General features: G+C 37.6%; 1 protein-coding gene across 8 annotated transcripts in view; it reads left to right on the top strand.

Moving 5' to 3' along the window:
* The window catches only part of ncor2 (nuclear receptor corepressor 2), a 112,374-nt gene extending 103,194 nt beyond the window's left edge, over positions 1 to 9,180 (top strand). For all 8 annotated transcript variants that reach the window (XM_051118020.1, XM_051118021.1, XM_051118026.1 and 5 more), the window contains 7 exons: positions 675 to 793; positions 982 to 1,322; positions 2,534 to 2,670; positions 3,478 to 3,531; positions 3,644 to 3,856; positions 4,294 to 4,461; positions 6,251 to 9,180. In XM_051118020.1, coding sequence (XP_050973977.1) covers positions 675 to 793; positions 982 to 1,322; positions 2,534 to 2,670; positions 3,478 to 3,531; positions 3,644 to 3,856; positions 4,294 to 4,461; positions 6,251 to 6,447 — 1,229 coding nt within the window. In that variant the 3' untranslated portion in view covers positions 6,448 to 9,180. The remainder of the gene's footprint in view (positions 1 to 674; positions 794 to 981; positions 1,323 to 2,533; positions 2,671 to 3,477; positions 3,532 to 3,643; positions 3,857 to 4,293; positions 4,462 to 6,250) is intronic.
* The last annotated feature ends 5,056 nt before the right edge of the window (positions 9,181 to 14,236 follow it).

The raw sequence follows: 14,236 nt of genomic DNA, 5'->3' as shown, positions 1-14,236 counted from the left end.
GTTTTGAGATCCATCTTTTCGCACTGAGAACTACTGAGGTACTCTGCAAGGTGTATGTAAACTTTCGACCTCAACTGTACAAGTGGGAGGCTTTTGGTAGTTCTCAAAACTACCAAAAAAATAAATAGAATCATTTAGTGGAATTGGAGTCATACAATACAATTAATCAAGTGTTGCAACATTTGTCACTCAGCCTCATTTTCAGTCATGTCTGTATATACTTTATTCTGTTGTAAACATAAGAGCGGGTAGTGTGAAAACAGTGAGGAAAATCCGAATGTACTGCTGCAAAAAAAGTAAGATCTCTTTGGCTTTTAAGCCTGGTAATCATGCAGGTACATCTGCCTATCCTAACTTCACAGCTTATTTTAAAACACGCATTTTGCTTCTGTTTTATTGTTGTGTTTTTGTTGAAAGCATTTCTGCTAATCGGCACAGTGCTTACACTCTGCTACAGTCAGATACCTCCATAATGTTGGCTTGATCTCTGAACACACGTGTGAGCAAGTCATTGAGTACTGTAATCCCAGAGCCTGTATGTGACCGCACCGCTTACACACCTGTCTCTGCTCTTACCCTCAGAGTAATCCGGAGCCCTCTACCACACCATACTCAACTGCACTTTCATGTTGTTTTTTTTCCTGTCTATGTGTGCTTCCCTGTCCTCTCTGCAGCTCACCATAAGGCACTAGAACAGCTGTACGGGTGTGAGGACAGACTTTCTCCAGGACAGCAGCCGCCTTCTGCCGTCAAAAGCTCTCAGAGAGTGGTCACCCTCGCCCAGCACATCAGTGTAAGTGCCACAAAAATGCCCTGCAAAGTCGTGTTGTGATTAAAATCAATTTCCTTTGATAAATTTTACATTCTACTAAGGTAAAAAAACAAATGCTAAAATCAAGGAAGAGTTTCGCTGTTCTGAATATAAATGTGTGTACTTGTCACCTGCTTGCATACCTCTAATTGTATGTCTTCTTTTTACAGGAGGTGATCACTAAAGACTACACACGCCAGTCTCAGCAAGGCCAGATAGGGGGTCAGTCATCTCTGCAGCCTGTGTTTGGATATCACAACTCCCCTGTGCTGGATCTCACCCGTCCTCCCAGCGCACCCCAAGCCCAGACACCCACAGACCCCAACGCCCGCTACACCCCAGAAGGCTCTGCTGCTGAGAGGGAGAGAGGGAGAGACAGGTCTCCTCCTCAGAGTAAGGCCTCTCCAGTGAGTCTTGCTGCCGACGGAATTGAACCCGTTTCACCACCAGGGGCCGTTTCAGAGCCGGAGACACCAGGAGCCGCCTACCCTAATGAACAAGCCGAGCAGGGGTATGTAACATACAAGCAGATGCATTCACACAATAGTGATGGGAGCTGAAATTAGAGGTGTGTGATAAGGGCAAAAAATGATATCTCAATATTTTCTGGGATTTTATCAATAACGATTATTGTGTCGTGTGTTATTGTGCTGGTACTTTGGGAGGTTTAGGACTGCCATAGACAGCTTTTGATATTACCTTTATAAGGCCTAATTTGTCTAAACTAATTAAATGTATGCATCATGTTTTGTATCCAATTCCTAAATTTAATCAACAATTTCAAATAGTAAGAGGTTATTGGGCTGTTACCAATCAAATAAAATCAGTATCAGCTAAATTAGTGTTTGCAATGCAGGTGGCACACAATCTGCATCTGAAGAAAATATACTTTAAATATAAACCTAAAATCGCCAGTAGGTGAGTCATTGAGTCATACATTCAACAGATTCGTTCAAACCGCTGATTGATTCAGTAACGAAACACATCATATTTGCAAACATTGCAGACATTAAAGTCATACAGGGGCATTTTTGCCTCTTTATCTTGAATTTTGGGGAATTCTAAATGTATTTTAATAGACTAAGTCACAGTGAAAGTGTGAACTCTAAATACGCAAGTGCAGTGGTCTAACCTACATCTCAGTGTATGTGTGCACTCTCTGGGTGTGTTTTTTTTTTTTGCGATTATTCTTGATGTTGTCAAATCACATATTGTTTAAACAACAGTTGTGATATTATTGTAGACAGTATATGTCACACACCCCTTGTTGGACTCATTAGCGTGAGTCAGTTCTTTTGAACAGTTTAACAATAAATTGTTCGAAACATCAATTTAGGGGTTCTCGGTCCTCGCAGACTGACTCCAGTTTTCAGAAAAAAAAAATAGCATTTTTATGACTTTACAGAAGAGGAAAAAAATATGGAGAGATTGATAATGTTGGTCAGAACAGAGAATGATCCCCTTCTCAGTCGCTGTATTAGAAACATACACGCAGCAGTTTTTGTAGCTCAGTGCCAAGGTAATAAAACACAAAGTATGGTAAATATATATATATTTTTTAAACTTTATGATTGGATTTATGATGGTAATAACTGTGGAAGCACGTCATCACAATACGTGAAAAGAGTCCATTCTTGAATTAATCAATATAACTGTTTGACTCAGGGGAAGGATTCTGATTCTGAAGGAGTCAAATGACACTTCTCTGCTTTTGTGTTTCAGTATGGGATCTCGTTCTCCGGCCAGTAGCTCTCAACCACCAGCCTTCTTCAGTAAACTGACTGAGAGCAACTCTGCCATTGTCAAGAGCAAGAAGGAAATGATTAAGAAGATGGTGGTCAGCGCGGAGGCTGAATTCAGTAAGTTAATGTCCCTGAATTTGTTAGGTTTAAACTCCCATTTATATGCATGTAAAAGCCCGTTTCCACCGAAGGAACTTTCACTAGGAATTAGGGGCTTTGGGCCAGTACTCTGTGTGTTTCCACCGCAGGGACCAGGATCAAAATAAACTAAAAACTGTGAGGCAGTACATTTTCAGAGGTCAGGAACTTTCGGGGGTGGGTCTTGGGCACTGAACATGCTTATTGGTTGAGTTCACACAGCATTGTATTTCAACCACCATTTATTTGCATAATTTTCAAAATAGTACTGTTATTGTGTCATAAAATGTAGTTCTAAGACCATTTCAGGCGAGATTGTAGTTGTTCAAAACTCAAATCTCCAGTTTATTTATAAAGACAGCGCCTACTTGAAAATGTGCTTTGCCGATTTCGGAGATATGAGCTCCAGGCGATCACCTGGCACTCAGTGCTCATATATCCTGCCGAGAGCGCCTCACCTCGGCTAGTCCTTCTGACATTTGCCGCTGGCTTTGATGCGGTTCGTTTTGGGTAAACCTAACAGGTAATTTCCATGAATCTGTTATTTGTTCCGGGTCATATCGTTTTGGCTGAGCACAAAGTTGTGTTTCATAACTTTATATATTTATAAATAAATTTATATATATTTATAACTTAAAAATGATGTAGGCCACAATGGAATCACAGACAGCAACAGGTCTGAGGGGAAAAAAAGGTTCCTGGAAAAAAAAAATTCCTGGTAATTTCAGTGGAAAAGTGAATTTATTAAAGGGCTCAAACTTACCTCTTACCTTTCTTTGTTTTTAGACCAGGGCCAACCTGGGACAGAAATCTTCAACATGCCTGCCTCTACAAATGCAGGTGAGCAGCTACACCAGTTGTGGTCTTTTCTCTACAACAGCAGTTCTTTTTACTACTTTCCTTGAATAAAGCTTGACAAAAAGCTCTTCACACATTCTGGTTTCTCTTTTAGGACCCGTGAGCGTGCGGAGTCATCCCGCACCAGAGGCCAGTGGTAATACTATAGGTCTGGAGGCTATCATCAGGAAAGCCCTCATGGGCAAGTATGATGAACAGATGGACGATCGCTCACCATCCAACTCAGTCAACTCGATGAGTGTGCCAGCTGCTGTCGGGCCGCCAGCTTCAGTGGATGGGCGTTCTGAAGACCCTTACGGCCTGCCAGGTGCGCTAAATAAACCCTTGATAATTCAGCTACCTTAATAGCAGCATGCGTCAGGTTTTGGCACTATTTTTTTGGACCAAATGTCCTCAAGTTAATTATTAATAGCATGTGATAGTAAATTGCTACTTGATGAGCCTGTTTAATGCAGTTGTGTTTTATCATTTTGTGTACTACTATTGTTTTTTTTGAGGACTACCAGATTTACTAGTTTTTGTGACTGGTGAATTTGTCACTTGGTGAATTTGTTCCTTTCATGTCCACAACAAAAGAAGCATTGTCTCTCCTATGTAATATTTGGATGTATTTATTCTAACAGACCTATGACCATTTTTTTGAGTTACGATCCATTAGCTGAGAATTATTTTAGAAACACATTCAGATATCTTTATATTTGTTTGTCTGAATATCTCTGATTTGTGTCCTGTGTTTGCATTTAGTTAAATCCAAAGGAGGGCGCTCCAACGGTCGCAAGACTAAGTCTCCTGGTCCTGGTCTGTCAGGAGGAGAGAGACCTTCATCTGTGTCCTCTGTGCACTCTGAGGGAGACTGTAACCGTCACACCCCACTCACCAACAGAGTGTGGGAGGACAGACCCTCATCTACAGGTACACATACATACACGCACACAATCACAATATGGGTGAGAAACTTATTAAATATTAGCAACATCTGCCAACTAAAATAACTGAATCAATTTGGACTAATATTTCAAATCATTATGTAATATACACTCCCCGTCAAAAGATTTTAGACAGTAATTTTAATGTTTTTAGTCTTCTGTTTACCAAGCCTGCAATTATTTGATCCAAAGTACAGCAAAAGCATTAATATTGTGTAATATTTTTACTATTTAAAATAACTTTTTTCTGTTTGAATATCTTTTAAAGTGTAATTTATTACTGTGATCAAAGCTACATTTTCAGCATTATTACTCCAGTCTTCAGTGTCACATAATCCTTCAGAGATCATATCAAAAATATGCTAATATGCTGATCTGCTGTTCAAAAAACATTTTATTTAGCAAGGATTCTTTAAAATGATCAGAAGTGATGATAAAGACATTTATAATGTTACAAAAGATTTCTGAACTTTCTATTCATCAAAGAAACCTGAAAAAAAAATTCTACTCAGCTGTTTTCAAAATAATAATAAAAAATGTTTTTGAGCAGCAAATCAGAATATAAGAATGACTTCTGAAGGATCATGTGACTGGAGTAATGATGATAAAAATTCAGCTTTGAAATCACAGGAATAAATTACATTTTAAAATATATTTAAATAGAAAACAGTTATTTTAAATAGTAAAAATATTTCAAAATTGTACTATCTTTGCTGTACTTTAGATCAAATAAATGCAGGCTTGGTAAACAGAAGAGACTAATTTAAAAAACATAAAAAATCTTACTGTCCATAAATGTTTTGACTGGTAGTTTTTAATTTTAGGGATGCACTGAAATTTCAGCCGCTGAAAATGATCGGCCGAAAATTGTCATTTTAAGTTTTAGGTTGAAAGAGGAAAAATGGCTAAAATATGAGCTTTGTAAGACTATACATTATTTGCATAATTAAATTCTGTTGTATAAAACTGAAGAAAAATGATATGTTGATATTTAATATTAATATATTTTCTGTGCAATTTTATTGTTTTGCTTTTAATAGAAGTGTGGTTATTTTATTGGATTGTAGTTTTTAAATTCAGTGACATTAAACATCATTGAGTTGAATTAAAAAGTCTTGCAAGATTATTTTAGATTGTTTAATAAAATAATTAGTTATAATAAGCAATTATTAAAAAACACTTTTTCGGTTTCGGTTTTTGGCCAAGTGCATCCACAGTTTTCAGTTTCGGCTCAGAATCATTTCATTTCGGTGCATCTCTAATAAATTTAGGTTAATTAATGTTTAATTTATTAATGCAATAAACTAACCAAATGTGACAGTAAAAACATTTATAATGTTATATTTCAAACAAATGCTATTCTTATTTGAACTTTATATTCATCAGAGAATTCTGAAACTAAATCTGTCAAGGTTTTCTACAAAAATACTTAGCAGCACAACTGTTGTTAACACTGATAATCATAAATGTTTCTTGAGCAGCAAATCAGCTTGTTAGAATGATTTCTGAATGATTAAGTGACACTGAAACCTGGAGTAATGTCATCACAGCAATAAATTATATTTTAAAATATATATATTCCTGTTATTATTTTAAATCTCAATATTTCACAGTTTTACTGTATTTTGATCAAATAAGTGCCTTGATAAGCTTAAAACACTTCATTTAGAAGCAATAAAAAATCGATTCGAATGGTAGCATACATTCTATGTATTTAACTATAATTTATGCATTTATTTATTTCTAATCTTTTTTTTCCTGATTCCTCCTCTCAGGCCCCACTCCATTCCCCTGTAACCCCTTGACCATGCAGATGCGCCTCCCCAGCGGTATGATGTCGGGACCCTCGCCTTCTCCTACGCAGCAGGGCGCGTCAGCACCTCCGCAGGGTCAGAATCAACCCCGCGCCTGGGAGGAAGAACCCAAACCTCTGCTGTGCTCTCAATACGAGACCCTGTCCGACAGCGAGTGAACACACACCTCCCACCGCCGTGTACACTAGGACTGAACGTTTGCTGCTTTATGAACAAAAACTTGTTACTGTAAACAGGGATGTTCGTGAACACACACGTACTCATGTCCATACTGACATACACTTACGGGAACACACACACACACACACACACACACACAAACACGTCCATCTGCGCTCATGATACCTCTACACACATATTCATACATATAAAAAAAACACACAACCTACCCCACTCACGCCATTAGTGGAAGTGCATTACATGGCTGCAGACATGCGTCGATGTGTCTGTGTTTGTGAATGCGCACACATGTATTAGCGTGTGCGCCACTCCAGGACTACTTGTAGGATGAATCACTTTTTAGGTTTTTTTTATATGAATATATATATATATATATATATATATATATATATATATATATATATATATATATATACTTCTATTCGTGTCGTCTTGCAGGCCTTATCAAAGTTGACTCATGGACTCATCTGTTTCGTTGACGCGTTTTGGAGCATTCCTCATTAGACTGCTCAGGACACACACTCTTATACTGTAATACAACTGCAAATTGTTTGTTTTGTGTATGTGTGGGGTGTAATGCAAAGGCTGGATGAATCCTCTGCAGAAATGAGCACCCACACAGAGTACGCCCTCTTGAGTTCTCATGCACATCTGCAGTCCTTCATGACGATTCGTGTGTTGCCAAGATGACCCTTTTGTTTTTTACAGATCTGATGCTGTTGGGCCATCTGAGTATGTGTATGATCAAACAAGACCTTCAGAGAGGCAGGTTAGCTGGTTTTGAAGCAGATTTCATCTTATCCTGTAACATTCTGTCCTTACCTTGCTACTTAGAGAGTTTACATGGGCGGCCAAATCATTGGTTTACAGGGTACACATAATGTTCATTTGTTGACATCCAACCTTCATTTTATACTTTAGTTTTGACACTCTAGTTGACCAATAATTCGTTGTCTTTTCCGTCATCTCTCCGTGATAGTTGACGGGAGATGTTTAGTTTAGTTTTTACCTTTTTTATGTACATGAACCTTGTTTGCATGTTATTTTTGTAACGAGTTAAGCACTTAATTGGCAAACGGTTCCCGTCGGTGTCCTTCAACAGACACTGACCTGAATGCAACTTTTTACACAGCATTTATTTTTCTTTTTTAATAGTGTTGTTTTGTTTCGTTTCGTCACCTACCTTGTCAAGCGTTCCACTCTCTAGCGACAATCACTGGCAGAGAGTTGAGCGAGTGGACGTGTCTTTAGGGGAAGCTGCTTTATCAGGTTTGAGCGTCCCAGCAAACCTGATTTTTATTTTTTTTTGTTTAGTTTTTTCACGTCATCTATCTGTTGAAGAGTTAAAGCCATGCTGTCTGGCCAGTCCTTTGACATGACACTCACTGAGAGCTGCTTTAGATTCGCTCTTTGTGCTTGAACGAAGGGTTTGGGATGTTATGTTTTTTTTTCTGTGGGCTCATTGTCCTGCGTAATAAAGAGGTGAGCAGACGCCACGCCTCGTATAACCTGTAGTCCTTCACTCTGTACAGTTTTAAAGATAATTCTAGTGTTAAGTGCCATGTATTTGACCTATACATTTCTGAAGTTAAAACTACCAAGTGACTACGCACAATTGTTTGTTTTTTTTTTTTTTTTTTTCCTCGTTATGCCAGGGTTGTACAATTTGTCACGCAGGCACAATTTAAAACCATAAAGGAGACCTTCTCCTTTCCAAAACGCCTCGTTTTCGGACCACCTCGGCGGTGGGGTTACTAATCGTTTTGCATGCATATTAGATATAATGTTTTAATTCGTATCGTTTGACTTTTATTTGTCACATGGTTTTACTATGAAAGGTATCTTTAACAGTTCAAATTGCAATACTCATTGTAAGCTGAAACTTGTGGGTTTTATCCGGTGGGGGCTTTAGTTGTTGCTTTGGTGGTCGAGGACGTTTTTAGTGCACTACCTAGTGGTTTTGTAAAATGGGGCTTTACCTTATTGAACAGTCAGTTCAATCCCAAATACACTCTCATCAAGATCCCTGAACAGGGTGTGCGAACAGTACGGTAGCCATACTACTTTTTTTTTTGTTTGGTTTTTTTTTTAACCATAACATCTACAGAAATATCCTAGATTTTGAGATTCAATCTTTGACATATCACTCCAGACAGTATTGTATTTAGTGGACAAGTCACTCTAAAGTTCAGTGTTTTCTTGTATAGCGAGCCCTCTTTCCTCTATATTGACTGTTTGTTTGACCTTTTGACTGAGGACAGTATTGCACTTTCCTTAGATGAGGAGGTGTACGGCGTTCTCGTTTGTAACTGATAAACGTTAATGAAGCTGAGAGATTAAAACAAATGAAGAGGAGAGAGATGGGAAAACAGCTGTAATTGTCACCCCCTCTTAAAATTGGAAAGGTTAAGTGGGTATTTGGGTGGCGTCTGTTTTTGTACAACCATTTTGTGCATATTTCTTTTTTTTTTCTTCTTCTTTTTCTTCTTTTTTTTGTATTAAGACCCACTGTATTATAGCGAGGAGTGTAAATAGACCTAAAAGGATGTACATATTTATGTGATTTGCTGCAAGATTGATATTCACACTGTTGTATTTCAACATGGCCACCAGCAAGCTTTGTGGATAGCAGTGTAAAAATTAAAAGGAAAAAAGAAAAAAAAAAAACAGACACTGCCTTAATGTTTAAATAAAAAGCTTATTGCCATTGATTTGTTTGCTGTCTTTTTTTTTATTGTGCCACTGTTCACATTATGGATGGTGGCAGAGACTGACCCGGAAGAGAAGAAATTGTTGAGTGAAGTCGTTATTTTTGTTTTCTTTGTGCATAAATTATTCCTGTAGCTTCATAAAATAAAGCTTGAAGCACTGATGTTGCATGGACAATTTTAACGATGTCCTTACTACCTTTCTGGGCCTTGAACGGGGTCAGAAAGGGTCAGAAGTCTTCCGCATTTCATTAAGAATATCTTAATTTGTGTTCTGAAGATGAACAAAGGTCTTATGGTTTTGGAACAACATTAGGCTGAGTAATTAATGGTAGAACTTTCATTTTTGGGTCAGCTGTTCCTTTAAAGTCATGAAAAATGATTAGGATGAATACATGTATATATTTCAGAATTTCTTTGGATGGAGTTACATTTTGTTCCATTTCTGTGCTAAAAAAAAAAGTACATAGTAACATTACCAGCAACAAAGTATGGTACGGTGTTAAAAATAAATGTAAATTTTGTAACAACATAAATGGAAGTCATTTTAATAATTCGTACATTCATTAACATTAGTTGAAAAAAGTAGCCTAAGCCTAACCATAAGGAACAGTAAAGTTAAATCAAACTGACTGTGAAAGTTGTTTAAACTTATTTTACTTTAAAATTCATTTGTTGTAATGCCTTTAATCATATTACCAGTAACATGTCTGTGCAGTACCCAGTTTAAGAATTAGCAGCCATAGCAAAGAGACAGCAGAGAAAGAGTGAGTGTCTATAGAGTGTTTTCACAATGCAATCATCAATCGGCCATTTTGGTGGCAATAAATGTAAACAATGCCACTGAACCGAATGAAACTAGCATATTTTGCTGATTAATGCTGCTGAAAATGGTCAATTATTGTCATGTTTTGGGCTGTACTTAATCCATAGGAAAGTGCAAAAAACTGAGGAACAAAACGGGTTTGTGGTTGGCCACCTGAACCACGAATCTTGACAACATTCGTGTTCTTGTTCTTATCATTTCTGGTCAGGTAGGTGAAATATTAGGCTAATCTTAATTAATACTGCTTAAAAGTATCTTTACCACCTATTAACTTTAGTTAGTCAAGATATCGTGCCCTTTCCTGCTTACTATGTCCTTCTTTATGGAGAAGGGTGTTCCTGCACAACCGGAGGCTGCAGTTTCAGGACCGCATTTGTAAGACCCTACGGTTTGTTTGTTTTTTTGCATTATTTTATTTTATTTATTGTATATATGTATGTATTAGCGTCTCATACTATTTAATAGTGCTTGCTATTTAATTCTGTATATTATTATTTTTAAAGAAATATGTAGTTGTTTAATTGTATACACTTAACTATTGTCCTAGCCGACTCCTAACCCTTAACATACCCATTGGTAACCCGTCTGAAATATTTAACCTAATTTATTTCAGTATATTCTATATATATTCTGGGGTTAAAATCCATTTTCTTGTAAAGAAAGACTTGTATTTTCGCAGACTTCAGTTCATTAGCCGCAGCACAGCGATTCACGTCTGATGTGTGACACACAAAGTGCAATAAACGGCAAAACAATTGCGCTACAAATTACGTATTACTACATCAATGAATGTAATTTTATTTGAGTACAAATGTTAGTTTAACATTCAGCAGAGCAATGATCTGTTTTGCACAGTTAAATAGGCTAAATGGAGATTGCTGACACGCCTCGAACACAAGTTCACACCAGCGCTTACATTAAAAATAGGATGAAAGGATTAAAAATGAATGGTTTTTGTTTTATGCTTGAATCAGATCTCCTCTAGATGGCGCTGTCACAAAAAAATGGGGTCCTAGAAATGCGGTCCTGAAAGTGATCTCCGGCTGTGCATGAACATACTGTTGGGGGTCTTTATGGCCACGTTCACACTGCAGCTTACAGTCGAATATTCGAATATTACTACTGTCTGTATGAACGGTCAGGAGTCAAGCCGTATCCTTACGAGTAACCATGGCAACAGAGACCAAAATATCTAAGATGACGACGTCCGTAAACTGAAAGTATTACCACTTTCTAACACACAATAATCCATTCGTGCCACGAGTGCGTCCATCAAGTCATCATTAACCGACAGCAGCTTTTAAATTTGAGTGGAGATCGGAGCATTTGAGCCGTGCGCAGAACGCGCAACTGACCGGAGGGAGCATTGCCGGTGGAGACACAAAACTTTAAGATGACAAACGGCTAAATTATCCGTCACTGTAAGTTACCGAAATCACACGTTAAAGCAGCTCTCTCGCACTGAATAACATGACAACTAGTTGTCCAGTCCTGTTCCGTTCACACAGCGCTTGTGTTTCAAGAATGCGGTTGTGATTCCTGAAAATTTACGGGTGTGACTTCGGTTATAGTATACTGTTGTCACACCCCTATATAACCGTGCTGTGTGTGAACGTAACCGTATTAAGGACTACGGTCTTTGTCAGGTGACGTCACACTCACGAGAATCGAATTGGATTTTGGGTGTCGCCGCCATTTGTAAGGTATCAAAGCCGAGGTGTTCCGTTGTGTTAAAGTCAGCGATGGTAAATTACACGATAGAAAAGGTTAAAAACTGACCACAAGGAAAGATATTTTAGGTCTCCCACTTGAAAGACAACATGCAGCGGAAATAACCAAGAAGCGTCGGATGGCCTGCATAGCAGCGGTGATACGCAAAATCATCATATTTGCCCTCGACATTTTCATAAAGGTAAGTAAGCGATTTTTTTTAAGTATGTGCTTATTTTCTGTTTTCTTTAGTACCTAACGTTATATCCACATGTTGTTTTGGGTTATCAATGCTATTCAGTGGTGTAGTGCAGGTATACAGCGTAATGACAAGTGTGGATAAATGCAAATGTTCCCTAAAAGCACCCAGTAAAGACAGTGATGCGGTCAGGAACGTGGCGCCGGATTCCTTTTAAAAAATATGTTTGATGGTTGCGCCGGCGCCGTCCCCCCACCACAGATGCTGCCTGTTCATACACGAGAGCATGTCAGCTTAGTGATAAAATAATTATTATTGATAACTAATTTGAATCAGTACATTATAACGAAAACAATACCTTAAGAATGAAAAGCAGGTTTCCAGGGGTTGCCAGGGCACCACTAAACAGACAGCCAGGGAGCAGAAACGCGTCATGTACCATGCAATGTCACGCAATCGTTTTATGCATGGCCGTAGAGATTTATTTTATTTCACTACTGAAATTCCTAACTAAATACTTAATTGAATACCAAACTAAAATACATTTTTAATATTTTTATTTTTTATGTATATCTGTATTTCATATAGGTTGGTGTGACTAAACTGTAAGAAAAAAAAAAAAAAAAAAAAAACTTGCAGCCAGCTGAGATGACCCACCAGGCTGGAGGAGATGGTCAGCTACACACTGAAGGCTGGAGGAGATGGTCGACTTCACAAGACACCACTCGATTCCACAAATGAATGTAACTTGTGTGTACCCAGAAGAAAACTGACTGCTTTTCATGTCAGACATAAGGGAAATTCTCACTTCATTTTAAATACTTGTGTTAACTTCATGCACCTCAGATTGAATCTGCATGCACAAACACTGTTTTATACTGTTACAAGCACAAAATTATCCCTCATTAGTTTGTGGTGTCCTTTGGACACAGTATAGCAATGATTGACTGCTTTGAGATTTTCACAGAGAAACCATTCAGTGTAAAAGTGTGTGCCAGAAAGTGTTCTACCTATAAACTATTAATTATTTGACAGATCATCTAGCACTTATAAGAATCCATGTAGAAAGGGTCATCAGAAATGTTTGGCAGAAGCATTAAATCATCATCACATTATTATTAATATTATTTTTATTATTTATTTTCGTTTTATTATTATTCAACTTTCTTTGTAGTACTTGCACTGTGTCCACTTAGCAGTATGTTGATGTTCATCATGCTTGTCACATCTTCTGTTATGCATTTTTAAGCTGATTTTATAACACAGTGTTGCATTTATAATAAAGTATGTATAATGACATTTTCATAAATGTGTTTTTGATTGACTCCTTATCAGCACTTGTTATCAGCCAAAAGAAGTACGGAAAATGTTGAACAAACAGGGTAAAGTTTAATGGTATTAATGGTATAAGATAATGTGCAAATTAATGGTAGACAAAAACAGAACATAAGTGTATTTGTAAGTAAATAATATACGTTTTTATAGCGTAAACAAGAGCACGTCATATTTCCAACGAGGTTGAACACCGGCAGCGCTCAACTTTTTGCGGTCAGGTAACCTTAATATGGATCAGTGTTAATGTAGTCCCATATCTACTTGGTTTGCTTCTGTTTCTCCAGTATGATGATTTAAACGGTCTTTACGGCTCTGTATATTTTCAGTTCACTGCTCAACGCGACGATACCTTCAAAATGGCGCCTCAGTGACGTCACACATAATAAACGCACGTGACTGACAAAGACCGATTGACAACCGCATCCCGCTGCTGTGTGAACGTGGCCTATATGATTTAACAGCTTTCAGACATTTTTCCATGGTTTAGACAGCATAAATTAGATTATTAAACTAATAATCCATGCTGTTTACATCCAAGTATTGCCAATATGGCCGCGCATCCGGGTAACTGACCAAATCGTGACTTAAGTACAAACCACTGATCTATATATAATGACATTATACATAATATATAATGTTCTCTATTATAGATCAGTGGTGCAAACCCTCTGGCTGCAGGCCCGTAGCCAGCCTAGTGGAAGGGGGGTTCTTTTTTTCCAAAAAGTGGACCTTTTTCAGTTCCCACTCATTTTGTATTTAACTATGAGGTTCAAATACTTCATTTTGTTGACTACTCATGCACCAATTTGTGCTGTATTATCATGTGTTCTGGTATTTTAATAAGCATGATTTTTTGATTCACCAAAAATATTTACTACAGTGTTTCTTTCAAACTGTTTACCAAGATATCGCCTTGTTCAGTAAATATACACAAATACCTAAAGCAGTAAGTAATTTAATTAAATGAATGACATTTTTAATGCAATAAA

This window comes from Labeo rohita, chromosome 8 (genome assembly GCF_022985175.1).
Source record: "Labeo rohita strain BAU-BD-2019 chromosome 8, IGBB_LRoh.1.0, whole genome shotgun sequence".
NCBI lineage: Eukaryota > Metazoa > Chordata > Actinopteri > Cypriniformes > Cyprinidae > Labeo > Labeo rohita.
This window is presented reverse-complemented; position numbering and strand designations above follow the sequence as displayed.